The sequence below is a fragment of the Canis lupus genome, chromosome 9, assembly GCF_011100685.1.
Source record: "Canis lupus familiaris isolate Mischka breed German Shepherd chromosome 9, alternate assembly UU_Cfam_GSD_1.0, whole genome shotgun sequence".
NCBI classification, from domain to species: Eukaryota; Metazoa; Chordata; class Mammalia; order Carnivora; family Canidae; genus Canis; species Canis lupus.
Genome location: NC_049230.1, coordinates 25,632,656 through 25,647,603, shown reverse-complemented (window position 1 = coordinate 25,647,603; position 14,948 = coordinate 25,632,656). Strand labels below are relative to the sequence as shown.

The following is a 14,948-nucleotide window of genomic DNA, read 5'->3' as shown; positions in this document are numbered from 1 at the left end:
ATAGGGTGTTAAGTGGTAGTTTCCATAAGAGTTCTTTGTATTTAACCTTTTGCTTAAGGCGGAATAAGGTAAGTAAATATTTAATATGTGTTTAGATCAGTGTCCCTGGTTTTACCCAGGTTTTCAGGGCAGAGGAGGAAGAGTTTATTAGCATTTGGAGGAGAAGGAGATTTGTGGGGCTTTTGCCTCTCATCCTAAGATGGTGTAAAATAAGTATGATTGTGATTGTGGCAGATTGGAAATTACTTGATCCACAGGATAAAGCTTTGATTTGTGGAGGTGGTTTCAAGAGAACATGACTAACATTTGTATCCGAATGTACTACAGCATTGAGGTAAAAGTCATCTCTCCTCCTGCTGGGAAGAAAATTCCTGGTAACAAAACCTTCGGATTGTGTTTCCTTGTCTTTCACAGGTGAGCGTGGTGCAAGATTCCGTCAACATTTCTGGCCAGAACACCATGAACATGGTGAAGGTCCCTGAGTGCCGGCTGGCTGATGAGCTGGGAGGGCTGTGGGAGAACTCTCGGTTCACGGACTGCTGTCTGTGCGTTGCTGGCCAGGAGTTCCAGGCTCACAAAGCTATCTTGGCAGGTCGGTCATTATTCACAGGAGCTTTAGTTTTGGTGAAACACGGGAAAACAGTGGCTGCATAATCACCTTTTGAATAACATTAGCTTTTTGAACTGGTGCAAAAAAACTGCAATCAAATATATATTTTTTTAGGGTGGGGACATTAGTCATCATAACCCAGTAGCCTGCTCTCCATAAAAGTAGTATTTTGGTTTTTCCTCTCTATAGGGGACTTAGGCACTGGATGGTGATGTGTATTGAATGCCTTTGCACCTAGAGGGCGGATATCAAAACACTGGTTAAGAGCAGGTAGTGGCCCTGAGACAGGAACTTGGGTTGTAGTGGAGAAGATCCTGCTCGGTACTTAACCACCATCTAGCTGAGTGCCCCCAGCCCTGGAGTGTTAGCCCTTCTTTCAATATAGACATACTAGCAGAATGAGAATTTGCTAGTGATGTGGAGGATCAGGTCTTACTTTAATAATAGGCATTTGTCCTGAAGACCAGAAGGGTTGACAAAGAGCAGGAGCTGATGGGGCAGGACTAACTTTACCTCCCCATGAAGGAAGGCATAGCAATCAGCCATAGACTCCTGTTCAGACCCTAAGACGTAAGAGGAAATTGTGTGAACTTTCAGGCACCAGATTTCTTACCAAGACTCTGAACTCTATCATTCTAAAAAATACACCTGGCGGAACCTCAGTCTGGCTCAGTCTCACCGTCTTCCTGTTCCTGCTCTCAACTAGGTGGTTACTGTCTATTGCCAAAGGAAGTCACCAGCTCTTAGGGTAGTGTCTGCACGCTCAGCTAAGCTCTTGGCACTGCCACGAACTCTTACACAGATAGACAGTTAGCTCTCTTTCTTTTTCCTTAACAATAGATACTTCATACTGTTTACTAGTCTCCTTTAATCTCCCAACTCCTGAAAGAGTTGCTTGCTACTTTTTCTGAGAGAAAACTGAGGCCCTTCTCCCTTGGCTCTTGCCTCTCACCTCACGTGCATTTTCCCTGCTTTCTCCATGGAGGAGGTGTTCTTCCTCGTGTCCAAAGCAGGCTGTCTCTTCTACTTCTGTTTCATATCACACGCCGCCTTCTCAGAAGCCTTACTCTGCCAGCTATCCCTTTGTTGTCTGGTATCTCCACCATTTCTCTTTCTCCAATTGCCTCTTTACCCTCAGCCTGGAAACAGGCTCAGCCTTCTCTCTCTAGTTATTCATTCATTCATATTCATTTTCTCTGTCTCTCTCCCTCTCTCTCCTTCTCTCTCTTTAAATAGAGCTAAGTTTCTTGAGTTAGCACATTTACTGTCTCTACTTCTTTCCTCCCACTTATCCTCAGTTCACCTCCATGCTACGAAAGCAGTTTTCCAAAGTTCTATGACCTGCTAATTCCTAAATTTGAGGGATTCCTTAGCTCATAGTTTATTTGACTTCTTTTTCTTGGTTTTCTCCTGATGCTCTGGCTCCTTCTGATACATGGCCTCCCTCTTCAACATTGGTGTCCTTAAGGTTTTGCCTCGCTTATTCCCTCTCTCCCTCTGCTTATTGCCCCCTCCCCCAGGTGACTTTGTTTATTCTCATAGCAGCAGTTCATATCTAGCCACTGAAGACCCTCTAAGCATACTGCTGCTTTGGACCCTTCCTTTTTTATTTTTTATTAAAAGTCACTAGTCCTTTTAATCTTTAGTTTCTGTGATGTATTTACTTAGTACCTTATAGTTGATAAGGCTTCTGAAATAAGAGCAGTGAGGATTAATGTCCCTTTGGAATAGATTAAAAAACTGAGTCTCAAAGGGTTAAGTGATTTGCCCAAGATAATGTGGTTAGAAAATGACAGATCCAAAATTAGTCTTTTCTGACATAAACTATAGGCCAAAATTCAGGTTACCTTTTAGCTCAGAGTCCTACTGTATATTCCATCTGGTCCTCCTCTCTCGGGTGAAGATTGCTAGTCTCCATTTTCACCAAAATCTCTGACTTATTGGGCAACATGATAAAATTTGAGGTTTTTAGGCCTTTTATAACTTTCATGGTTGAAATTAAGTTGACTTATTTTTCTGTGTTTATTAGACCACAGTGGGCATGGCTTAGAACTCCATTTCTCAACTTTCTCCATTATCCCCACCTCCCCAAGGAAAAAAATCAAATTATTCCTAGTGGAAGACATTAAATACTAAGGATTAAGCCTTCATCAAGAAGGATTGAACTTTGAAGGACCACAAATGGTTATCATACCTAAGATTTTTTTTTTTTTTTTTGCCTCTTTGTGATATTAATCATCTCTATTGTGAACACGTGGCTTGGGGGAACAGACCACCTGCCATAAATAAGCATGCACTTTATCTAGTTAATGGATGCTGTCGAGCCCTGCCCTGTTCTTGGTCTCCTTGCCATGTGGTCCCCTAGAAGTGGAGAAAGTTGGTGTCATTGTTCTAGGCAAAAATCTGGGTATTAGGATACCCTGCTTAGGCCATGAAGGGTCTTCGTTTGAACCCCCAGATCTGCCCTGAGGAGATCATTGTCATCTAACATAGGTCACTTGAGTAATTATCTGGTTGGAATGGAGCTAATGAGAAATTATTTTGAAAGTACTGACTTCCTTTTCCCCCTCTGTATTATTATTCACTTCTTGATATAATGTACGAAGAGAGGAATTTTATTATTCTGGTATAATTTGAGGCTAAGCCTTTTTCTGTAGCAATGGGATAGGAAGGAAAGCGCTCTCCTCTTCATAACAGAAGAACCAAGGAGTTTCAGTGTGATAACCTTATCTATCTCTGTTTCCCTTTCACTTTGTAGCTCGTTCTCCAGTTTTTAGTGCCATGTTTGAACATGAAATGGAGGAGAGCAAAAAGGTATGTAACAGAATGAAGATACGTCTTTTTAGCTAGGTGACTGGATCCAGATGATTTCCCAGTTTGACACCAGATTTATTTTTCCAGTCGTGTTATTAAAATGGAGTACCATTCTCTGAACAGACACTTTCTGAGAGCAGGGATAGGTGGTCCGGAAGCATTCTAGGTAAAGCAGACTCACTCTATCCCAGATAGCACAATCATCCAGTTTTGGGTGAGGGTTTTAGACATGTGTTTCTACTCAAGCAAAGAAAGACCAAAAAAATCAAAGATACATAGTTATCTTGCTCTTGTATTTGAGAAGATAAAGGTGGTGCATATGATGGGAGAGAAGACTGTTCAAAGAGAGTTCCGTTCCCATCCATGTTAGGTTTTAGATGGTGCAAGCCTTTTCTCCCAGCAGAGCTTAAAATCATGAAAATTGTTTAGGGATTTTGTTCTGTTGGAATGTTTCTCATTTTCAGTTTTTCTGGCATAGAATCGGGTTGAGATCAATGATGTGGAGCCTGAAGTTTTTAAGGAAATGATGTGCTTCATTTACACGGGGAAGGCTCCGAACCTCGACAAAATGGCTGATGACTTGTTGGCAGCTGCTGACAAGGTGAGATAAGACTAGACAGAGGACCACAAGGGGAGGAGTGTTTGTGACCTCTTGGGTTTGATGACTGGGCCTCTGTGTTACATAGTGGGTAAGCTGAGGATGTATCTGAGTGTGGCCAGGAGAGTCCTGGGTTACATCTTGGTGCCAACACAGTTATTCATGTAGTACCCTTTTTATTTTCTGAAGTGCCCTGCTTTAAATGAAGTAATTTATATGGTCACCCTAATTATAGAAAAGAAGGGTAAGTTTGATGTCTACCTCTCTTCTCTTCCCTATCTCCCATATAAGTATAGCGATATGAAAGATTAAGATAACACTAACGTTTGGCTTTATAATTTGCAAAGTTCTTGAGTTCATAAACTTTTTCTTTCTAAATAAGGGTTTTGTTTATTTTTATTTTTTTAAAAGCTTTTTTTTTTTTTTTAATTTATTTATGATAGTCACACACAGGGAGAGAGAGGCAGAGACACAGGCAGAGGGAGAAGCAGGCTCCATGCACCGGGAGCCCGACGTGGGATTCAATCCCAGGTCTCCAGGATCGCGCCCTGGGCCAAAGGCAGGCACTAAACTGCTGTGCCACCCAAGGATCCCTTGTTTATTTTTTTTTACAGTTTTTCTTTTAACTCCAGTTAGTTGACACTGACATACAAGTGTTATATTAGTTTCATGTGTACAACATAGTTCAGTGTATTGAACAATCCTGTATATCCTGTGCTCATCACAGGACAAGTGCACTCCTTAATCTCCATCCCCTGTTTTCACCTTTTCCCTCACCCACCTCCCCTTGAGTTTTGATTTAAACTTTGTCAGGAAGAGAATAATCTTTTACCCAGGGTCATGGTTAGCATTTTCAACTTTTACCTAAGTATCTATTGAAATATATCGCATTCAGAATTACAAGATGATCAGTAGCTCTTTTGGAAAAAAGAAATACTACTGCAGTACATGCGTACATCTTTCATAAGATTTGAGAAATGTTAGTGTGTGAAAATTAAAGTATGGATCTTAGAACCAAGGAAATAGGGTAAAGACCAAAAACAGTAAGCCAGTAATTGATTCCTATAAAAGAAGTTTGGGGGAAAATGTGAGTGAAACACTTGAGTTTAAACAAGTCAAATTGGGGTTCTCGTGTGTTTCTATCTTACTGCAAGATTTCTCAGAATCTTATTAGTATGTCAATGTACACTGTGAGTTTTCTAAAAGAATGATAGCATTTCTTTAGTTAGCCCTGAAATCCTTTTCCTCAAGAACCACTGCTAGGAATTAATGTCCCCCAAACACACCTTAGGAAACTGATTTTCATTATGTAGACATGTCAGAAAGAGCTCAATAACCTGTCCTCCAAGGCCCCTGTGGTCTGAGGAAGCACAAGCTGAGGAGGTGGGAGTGGGTAGCTCTTTTTCCTTCTGAAATTTGTCTTAAAAGTACTTATACCTGGCCAGCAGTAGACCCTGTGAGAAAGACCGTTCCCTACTGGACTTGCCAGCTTCTCTTCCTGCCATCATGCTGTGGCACCCATTGGGGGGCAGAGCTGGCTCTGACCTGAGGGCACTAGAGCCCTCCCAGGATTTACCCATAGGAAGAGTCTCTTCCACCTTTCTTTGCACCTCAAGAACAGAGAAAGTGCATGTTTTGACAGTGGAAGCTTTGTCTTTATTGATCAGCTTTTTGGAGTGTTGGTAGAGGATGAGGCACATAAACTGTCAGCCCTGCTGATGAAAAGGTTTGGATGGTAGCTGTATCGTTTCAAGATTTTGTGAATCCAGTTAGGCAGTGCGAACATACTCCACCCTCCCAGTCTAGTTCCCTTCTGACCACAGGAATCTTGCTTTCAGTGGAGGCAGTAAGAAAATATACACTGTGAGCTCTGGGAAAGTAGAAGACACAGCTTTTTGTAAACATGCGTTTATAGTGATCCTGTCTTACCAACCCTCTGATTTTCAGTGAAGTTTAGACACAGCAGGTATTTACCCCCCTCATCTTCTAGCCCCCATAAGGATAAATTGTATCAAAAGGCTCACTTTTCAGACAGAAATACTGAGGCTCAGCAGTGTATATTCTCAGGACCAGGGTTTGACATCTGTGTCATTCCTCGGTTTTCGTTCCTGCTCCACAGCCAGAGAACCCACTGGGGAACCCCCTGTAAGTACACAGAGTATAGGGATCAGCCTGAACTGACATTCTATGGATGGTATTTTCAGTACAGTGTGTTAAGAGATAAAGTAGTTGAATCACAGCAGTGCTTTAAATTTATGAATGAGAAGTGAAGGGTGCATTTTCAAATTCCATTCAGAATTTCCCATCAGACAGTCTTTGCTCCAAGCTTATTTGAAAACATTTTGCCTTTACACCTTGTTGTAAGCGTCAGGAAAATAGAATAAGAAATCTTTCATGGAAGGATCTAAACATCTAGAATTTACCCCAGAGGCTGAAACAGCTTCTTCTGAGCTTTTCCAGTCTCCTGGGGACACGTGTAATTAGACCAAAAACAAAACAAAACACGTCGGCCAGGCCTGGGAGACACAATTTCAATCTCTTGGGTAAGTACAGCCATTAGGCAGGTTTTTCAGAAGCATAATTAAGAAAAAAAACTTTGTCCCCCAAGGGATAAGAATGGCTACTTTTGTCTAATTATGCAGTAGGGATCAGAACTATTCACAGTAAAAGTCCTTTTAAAAGAAATGTATTGAGAAAGGATAAGAGGAATGTTCTGTGCAGCACTGTATAAAGACTGAACATTTACTCAACCTTTTCCAGCCTTCTAAAACAAAAACAGCAACCTAATTTCTTGCTTGTCTGGTGTCATTCCTGTTTTCCATGGAAACTGTTTTCCAGTTACTCAAATGTAAAAAAATTAAAGCTGTACCAAAACCAATAAAACTCTTTTTGCTGCAAGAGATCACAGTGCCAGCAGATATGCCTCCTCACCCAGAATTCATAAAAATAAAATTGTCTTGGTTTGATTGCCATGATTCAGCCAGAAGGGGTTATTGTGTCATTGAGTTCTGAGGTCCTTAAAGTGGGACTGATATGGAAACTGGATACCCTTAAAGCAAACTGTTCTCCTGTAAGCCAATTAATGGCATTTTATTTTGTGCCTCCTTTTATCCCTTCCTCCTCCTCACTCCTGAAGTTCCTTAGTAAATTCATAATCTCATATTTAAAAGCACTTAGTATAGTGACATCAAAACAAATCAGCTAGATCAGATGTGCTCAGTATTAACCTAGACCTTCATTTCCAGAACATTTATACTCTACTTGGAAAATAGAAGTTTTTAAACCAAAACCGGATCCAGGGTCTCTGCTGCTTTGTTCCTCTACCCTGAGGATCTTGACCTCAATCCCAGTAAAGAAGACTCCACTTATCCCTTTCTCTTTAAAAGGAGGCCTTTGGTTGACCCTCATTCAGGACCAGCTAGTGGCAGAGATGCTGGTGAAAGTCACCACAGGGCTTCTTTTCATAGCCCGATGGGCCAGTTGGGATACCCTGCCGGGCTGGTGACATTGCTTAAGTAAAAAGGACTGTGCATCACCCTAGTTTGCCTCTGACTAAAAGGATAGCAGCAATGTAAAATGTAATGCCCTGTTGGCTTGAAGCAGGGTTATGCTGTAAGGGAGGGTAGATGATGGTGGTCCAAGAAACAACTTCAGTCATACTTGAGGCAGGGTGAACTTGAGGTTGTGGGTATATGCCCTCATTGCCATTTTTCTTAGTAGGTAGACTTTAGAACTTGAATGGCAGCCATGCGCATTATTTTCAGCCTTGGGGCATGCTTGTGCTTTATCATTGCAGTAGTAGCCTTGTCACGCTCTGTGCAGTTTTGCTTGGGAATCCAGTTCTGTGGCGGTCCTGCTGAGGAGCAACAGCTTCAGCGGAGGCAGCCCAGAGGCACTCCTGTCCTGACCACAGCAGTGCTTGTGTTTTACAGTATGCCCTGGAGCGCTTGAAGGTCATGTGTGAGGACGCCCTCTGCAGTAACCTCTCCGTGGAGAATGCTGCAGAGATTCTCATCCTGGCTGACCTCCACAGCGCCGATCAGTTGAAAACTCAGGCGGTGGATTTCATCAACTAGTGAGTTGGCATCTTCAAAGCTGTTCTTTCAGGAAAGTTTGGGCTAGCTAGAGAAAAGAGAAAGACTTTGAATTAGCGAGTAAAACAGGCAAGTGGTTTCATTAACCCCTTGTAATAGTAAGTAGAGGGTTTTCATCTTTCCCTTCCGCTTGACAGGATGGAATATGATTTTGCTCTGTCTCATGGGGCTAATCCGATTGGTGAGAGAGGTGTTTTCCTTCCTCACGGTGATGGGAAATGATGAAATGATAAAAGTGGCTGGCCTGGAAAAGCGGTGTGCCCCGAATGGCAGTGCCTTTGCTTCCCATTACCTGGTTTAGAGGATGTAGATCTCTGGAAGAACAGAAGTGTGTTTTGTATTTTAGTAAAATGTATCTCACAACTGACTGTGGAATGGGGAAAAGAGAAGGGATAACCAGTAGTCAAAGTTGTTAAATACTATTTGGAGAAAGAAGCATTCTTCTCAGTAGACTAGTTCCTTCATCCTAAGATGACAAATGACCTGGCCATATTACTCTGCAGTAATTCTCAGTGGGGCATGTTCTACTTCCTTGCCTCTTGGAGAACAAAAGTTGGGAAAAACCCAAAGGGGAGAAGCAGAACTTAAAAAGCCATCATAGCATCAGTTCCCAGCTGAGGCGGGACTTAAAGGTTGCCAGGTGAATGGATGAACATTCTTCAACACAGAAAACTCCCCCAAACAGGAATCAACTTTCTCTTGTGTAAGGCTGTTGGTAAGGTTGTTTCAAAGGAGTTTACCAATTGCGGCAAAGGCGGGTGGGAAGAGACTCCTAAATGTTCATTCTAGTGACTGTTTGCTCTGTGCTGGATACTTGGCTGCTGCTTATTAGATGTTAACCATTCAGTAGAGTGTGGTTATGATCCCCCCTCCTTTTTGATCGAATAGGCCCCAGGCTGTGATCTGCTCTGTGGTCAGGGACTACAATAATGGCAGAGCCAAGTGCAAGCTCAGAGCTGCTCAACCAAGAGAGCCCTTCCTCTTTCTCTGTATTAGCCTCACCGGTGGATATAAAGAGCATTGACAGTGTAGAGAAGAGCTTGAGCAACATTCCACCCTTCGTTTTTGAGAGTATAGGGGCTCAAAATCTAGGTTTTCAGAGCTGCTGCAGCCCCAGCCTAATCACCTGTCCACACGTTGTCTGATAGACTCCAGGTAGAGTAAGGGTTTGGCCTGAGGTTCTTGCAGTGGCACCCTTTATAGTGAACTCTGGGAAGTTAGACTGCCCAGGGACTGTTTACTCCATCCCTTTCTCTCGCCGTTGGTAATCCCTCTCTCCACATTTCTCCTAGTCATGCTTCGGATGTCTTGGAGACCTCCGGGTGGAAGTCAATGGTGGTGTCACATCCCCACTTGGTGGCTGAAGCATACCGCTCTCTGGCTTCAGCACAGTGCCCTTTTCTGGGACCCCCACGCAAGCGCCTGAAGCAATCCTAAGATCCTGCCTGTCGTAAGACTCCGTTTATTTTCCTGAAGCAGCAGCCACTGTTGCTGCCACTGACCACCAGGTAGACAGCGCAATCTGTGGAGCTTTTACTCTGTTGTGGGGGCAAAAGACTGTATCGTGGCCCCCAGACTTTTAAAACAGCACTAAATAAACTTGGGGGAAGTGGGGGGAGGGAAGGGCCCGGGACCTGGGGCTGCTCAACCTAATGAAAACCCTGTTGCTGCGTCACTGTGTTCCCTTTGGCCTGGCCAAGTTTGATACTGTGGGGATTCAGTTTAGGCGCCGGCCCTGAGGACATCCCAGCGGTGGTACTTCGGAGAAACCTGTCTGCATCTGACTGAGCAGAGCAAATCGTCAGGTGCCTGGAGCAAAAAGGAAAAAAAAAAAAAAAAAAAAAAAAGGACATTTAGTTTTAAGAGAAGGGAAAAGAAAAGAAGAAAGGATTTTTGCAGAATTTCTCAAAAATCAGTTTGTGGATTCCAGTAGTATTTATGTTGAGAGAAATTTTAGTCCATCCAGCTGTGCTAAAACTTGGATATTTGTGACCACTCACCACCATACAAGTATCAGAAGAGCTCTCTTGTTGTTAGCACTTATTGTTTGCAAGAACAGAATACATCCTTTTATCCTTTTATGAAAAATGACAAGTGAAGGCGAGAGGGGAAGGAGGTTATTTGAGCTGGAAGATGCGTGTTCTGATGTGGTGGCTTTTGCAAAAAATCTTTATTGGTGTTGAAAACTGGAAAAAATAATTCATCCAGAATTCATACTGTCTTGACAAGAACTATGGTTCTCTGTTTTTAGATATTGTGGAAAATGTTTTTTGGCATTTTTCTCTGATTTTATTTCTCTTCCCTCCCCCCCCTTTTCTAAAAAAACAAAACACAAAAACAGAACAAAAAGAAGAGAAAAGAAAAGGAAATTTTATTATTAATGCTGTGTGACAAAAATCCCAGCCCAGATTGCTCAGCTGTTTGTACCTGACTTGCCACCTGCATAGGAGCCAGTCCTGTTCCTTCCAATTCACCCCTTTCCTACAGGGGAGAACTTCCAAATGTTAATTTTTTTCTTTTTGAAAATATAAATAATTACTATTTTGTACTGTGTGGTATCTCTGGTCTTTTGTTTCACTTACCTGGCTGGTTTTTGGGGTCTGAGTTCCTTAAGGGATTTCGAAGGCCTAGTTTGGTTCTTCAGTTCCAGAGATTATATGTGAAATGTCTGTCTGTGGGGATTTATCACGTCTCCCTCATCTCAAGCTTCCTCTATGAGCTCCCATCATCTATTACTGTCTTGTCCTTCTTGAGTATCTCACAGGCCACATCCTAATGAGGGATCAGGCTCCTGCCTTTGCCAATGCAAGTAATGGGAGTGGGCTTTTTCTATGCCCTACAGGGTTCTAACACCTAACTCCCAATCTCCCTTCTCCTAGCTAACTAGAAAAAGATCAAGGGACGTGAATGTGGAGATTAAATAAAGGGAAATTATTATCTCTAACTGGTTCTGTCACTGACTTGATGTGTTTCCAGAAAAGTTAATGTCTGAATTCCCAATGGGCTCACAAGGACTCTCCCGGGCTCCTCTGCCTTTCTCATAGCAGTGTTGGACAGGACAGGACAGTGGGACATGCTGGAAAACGCATTGGCCACCTGGCCAACATGTGTACTATTTGACCTTAGATGGAGCCTCAACATATTCTACCTTCCAATTTCCCTTCAGTGACTTTGGCCTTTGCAGATTTTGCAGTTTTCATTTATCTTGGCGGTCCTAGAATGGACTACCTATGGTGTAGCATTGATACAGTCAAACACAGGATGTGCTTGTTGGAAACCACTCCATCGTACTTCTTGGTTTCCTCCCACGTGTCCCATACATGAGGAAACCTCCAGTGCCCTGCATTGTGGCTGCTGGGCCACCTCATTTCCACTTTCCAGGTCAGCACACTGGGCCCAGGATCCAGCATGTAGAGAGTCTCCTCGGGCCACTCTCAGGACACTCTGGGGCCATTCGCTCATTTGCTCAGCTCTTCTCAGTTTTCACTAAACCTTCACATACATTAATTCATTTACACTTCCCAACCACCATGTGACAGACAGCACCCTCCCATTCTAGAGCAAAGAGAAGTGGAAACCCAGAGAAGTCAAGTGACATGCAACAGATCACACAATGTCGAGTGACAGTTCTTCTGATGTGGTACCCTGAAAAGATTATGTAAGTATTGGGAGGTAGTTCCATTTCTGAAAAGTTTCGGTACAAAATCTGAGGTAAAGCTTCCTTCCTATGGGAATAGCAAGAGCAAAGCTATAGAAGATAGGTCTCCTGTCCTGTTCTTCAGAGGGGCCAGGGTTCCAGCCTGGCTTCAGATTTGCTTTCCTCCTCATTCGTAGAAAGCTGTGGGTTGGGGGCCAGTGGGTTCAGGGAAAAGTCCTCAGGAGGGTCGAAGTCCTGGCACTGGGCTTCCATAAGGATGAAGGTCTCTGGGGATTTCCTAATATTTTTGGGATTTCCAGTGTGGGCTTTACTGTGGGTACAAAGCTGTTAGGATTTCAGGTACAGGTGAACCTGCCCGATGCTTCTCCTGTCATTATTATATTATTTCTGGACATGTTTGTTTTTGTTTAAATGATACAGTTGAAGCCATCTGGTTATGACAACATCAGAGCCCCAGCATACTGTTCATAAACCTCCCACTGCCACCACCCCCTCCCTCAGCTCCCCCACATCTGAAATTTAATTCAAGTTAACTCCACAATCTGGGGCATGTGCTGTCACTGCAGAGATGTCCGTGCCAGTGGAACAGTTGGAGATTTCAATTCCACAAGGATATAGCTTATTTATCAAAACAATATTTCAGGCAAGTAGTTTCACAGAACCTTTGGAGTTGCAGTTTGAGGTCCAAACAGAGTATCTGGCATTGTTCCCCACCCCCCTCCTCCCTGTTGTCAGCCCTCCTATATCTGGCCATCCATGGAAAATTTTCCCATTCCCTGTGTGGAGATGAAACCTCTCTGTGTTGCTGTGAGGCATCTCAAACACCTTTATGGGGTTTAACAATTCAGGTAAGAGAGGCCTTTCTCTTATCACTGGTAAGTCTGCCGGGCTTGTGGATCTTTAGAGAGAATCTTTTTTCTTTTTTAATTCTAGCCAAGGACATCAAGATCCTTTCTTAGGCCGAAAGATCTCTGGCTTCCCCATTCTGCACATCCCTTTATAAATCTAGTTTAAACCTATTGTGGGTTCTCCGTATTGTGTGAGCCTGTGCAGATGAAAGGAAACAGCTTGTATGTTTATGAGCAGAACAACAAACAGAGGGGGAGTCAAGCTGTACTTTGAAACTGACTGTTGCTTTGTTCTGGCTCCTCAACTCCTAGAGAACAGTATCTGAATCCCCCAATAGGACTGTATTGGATCCTTCGGTTTATCTTCGTCAAAGACAAACTCTTGGCTGGCACCCAACCTTATTTTCCACAACCAATTATCTTTTTAATCAGCCTGGGCCCCATGTGTTTCCTTTATCTCATGACTTTTTACTGAACTCTGCCCTACATCATTTAGATTCATTTCTAATGGCTGGCTGACTAATCTAACATTCAGGTGAGGATCGTTGGGCTGCTCTTTATGTACGTGTATGCACAGGGTGAATATGTTTTCCCCCTTTTAATTTCAGAGGTGACCGCACCACATTGGGGCCTTTGACCCAATAGGTGGATACCTCACGGAGGCAGTGAGCAAGAAAGCAAATGTAGGATGATCAGTATTTGGGATAATGAGCTGGGAGAACCAGAAGCTTTGACCTCCAGATGAGAGCAGAAACTTGAATGTTGTTGACTGATGAGATCTTTATGCTGCTAAGCCATTAGAAAGATGAGCGCTCCCCCTCTGTAAATCCCATAATGCTGGAATAGAAAGTGGCATCTGGAATACTGTTTGGTTCTGATTCCTGCAGCTCCAGGAAAAAAGAATTTTAGACTTGAGGGAATTCAGCACAAGCAACAGAAATGATTAAGGAGTTGAAGGGGATCAACTCTACGGGGAAAACATTATGAAGATAAAATACTCGTTACTCAAGTACAGGAATGTAGCATCAGGACCCGCAGTTTACAGATCTCGCAGGAGTTCTGAACACTTGCCAGCTTGTCTTACATGGTCCCCATTCATCCCAATCGTATAGCTTGGGAAGGTGATAGCATAACTTCCTCAAGGTCACTCAACCTGACTCTGAGCTAAGAAGCAACAGAAGGCAAAGGAGTAGCTTTAGGGCTTAGGCCCAAGGCCCAAAGAAAAAATGAAACTCCCCAGAGTGCTTGGCAGTGAAGTGGACACATGCCTGCTCGTGAGGCTCAGTTGAAATGGGGGGAGTTGTAGCTTGCTTTCTCAAGACCCCTTAAGGTGAGCTCTTGACAAGCCAAAGGGAAAGAAGACACCCCCCCCCCCCGCCCTGCCCATGGTTCATCTTCTTCTGACATCACAAACAGATATCCAGTGAAGTGAGATGACATGTTCAAGGTCACAGGGATTAAAACTCAGTCCATGGGATCCCTGGATGGCTCAGCGGTGGAGTGCCTGCCTTTGGCCCAGGGTGTGATCCTGGAGTCCCGGGATCAAGTCCCACAAGGGGCTCTCTGCATGGAGCCTTCTCCTCCCTCTGCCTGTGTCTCTGTCTTTCTCTGTGTCTCTCATGAATAAATGAACTCTTTTTTAAAAAATATAAAATAAAAGGCCAGTGATCCAGCAAACAATGGCTTGAGCACCCAGAAGGTGCCAAACATCATGCCAAGCCAGGATTGGGGGAGAGAGTGGGATTTCTCTACTACTTCAGTCTAATGGAGGAGGCGGGGGAGTGGCTCTCAGAAACAGAGAGAGAGAGAGGTCATGACATTGAGGACTGAAGAGAAGAGAATTTTAGCAGTAAGGAGGTCACTGGTTACCTTAGAGCAGTTTGTCAAATGGTGGAGGCAGGAGGCAGAAGCCAAGACTGACGAGAAGGTAAGCAAATATAGAATGAGTAGAAGCTACGCTTTCCAGAAGTTTGGCAGGGAGAGAAAAAAGGAATCTCTCCCGCCCACTCTTAAGGACTTATGCCTCAATTTAGTCAACACATTTATTTTTGTGTAGAAGTCATGGTGTACGGGTTCCGTAAAATTACACTCCAGTAACTGATATTTGTAATAAAATGTATATAGAATAATTACAGGTTTAAGTTGAAGAAAACAGTCACCACCTTCAGCCTTACACAATTTTGAGAATGATTTCCTAAATTTAGATGGACCTATGTTTTCTATACTTTTTCAATCTGTCCATCTTCCAAGTAAAAGTTAGATTCACGTTTACTAGTGACCTTTAAAATATTTTAAGGAGCCAGTGGTTTGGTTAGGTGGTGAGCTA

General features: G+C 43.2%; 1 protein-coding gene across 5 annotated transcripts in view; it reads left to right on the top strand.

The window, feature by feature from the left end:
• Positions 1-10,664, top strand: part of SPOP (speckle type BTB/POZ protein) — a 67,452-nt gene extending 56,788 nt beyond the window's left edge. For 4 of the 5 annotated variants that reach the window (XM_038547620.1, XM_038547623.1, XM_038547622.1 and 1 more), the window contains 5 exons: positions 415-592; positions 3,369-3,424; positions 3,903-4,025; positions 7,955-8,097; positions 9,409-9,938. In XM_038547620.1, coding sequence (XP_038403548.1) covers positions 415-592; positions 3,369-3,424; positions 3,903-4,025; positions 7,955-8,097; positions 9,409-9,553 — 645 coding nt within the window. In that variant the 3' untranslated portion in view covers positions 9,554-9,938. Of the gene's footprint in view, positions 1-414; positions 593-3,368; positions 3,425-3,902; positions 4,026-7,954; positions 8,098-9,408 lie in introns of all 5 variants that reach the window. The other variant, XM_038547624.1, reaches the window with a different exon arrangement.
• The last annotated feature ends 4,284 nt before the right edge of the window (positions 10,665-14,948 follow it).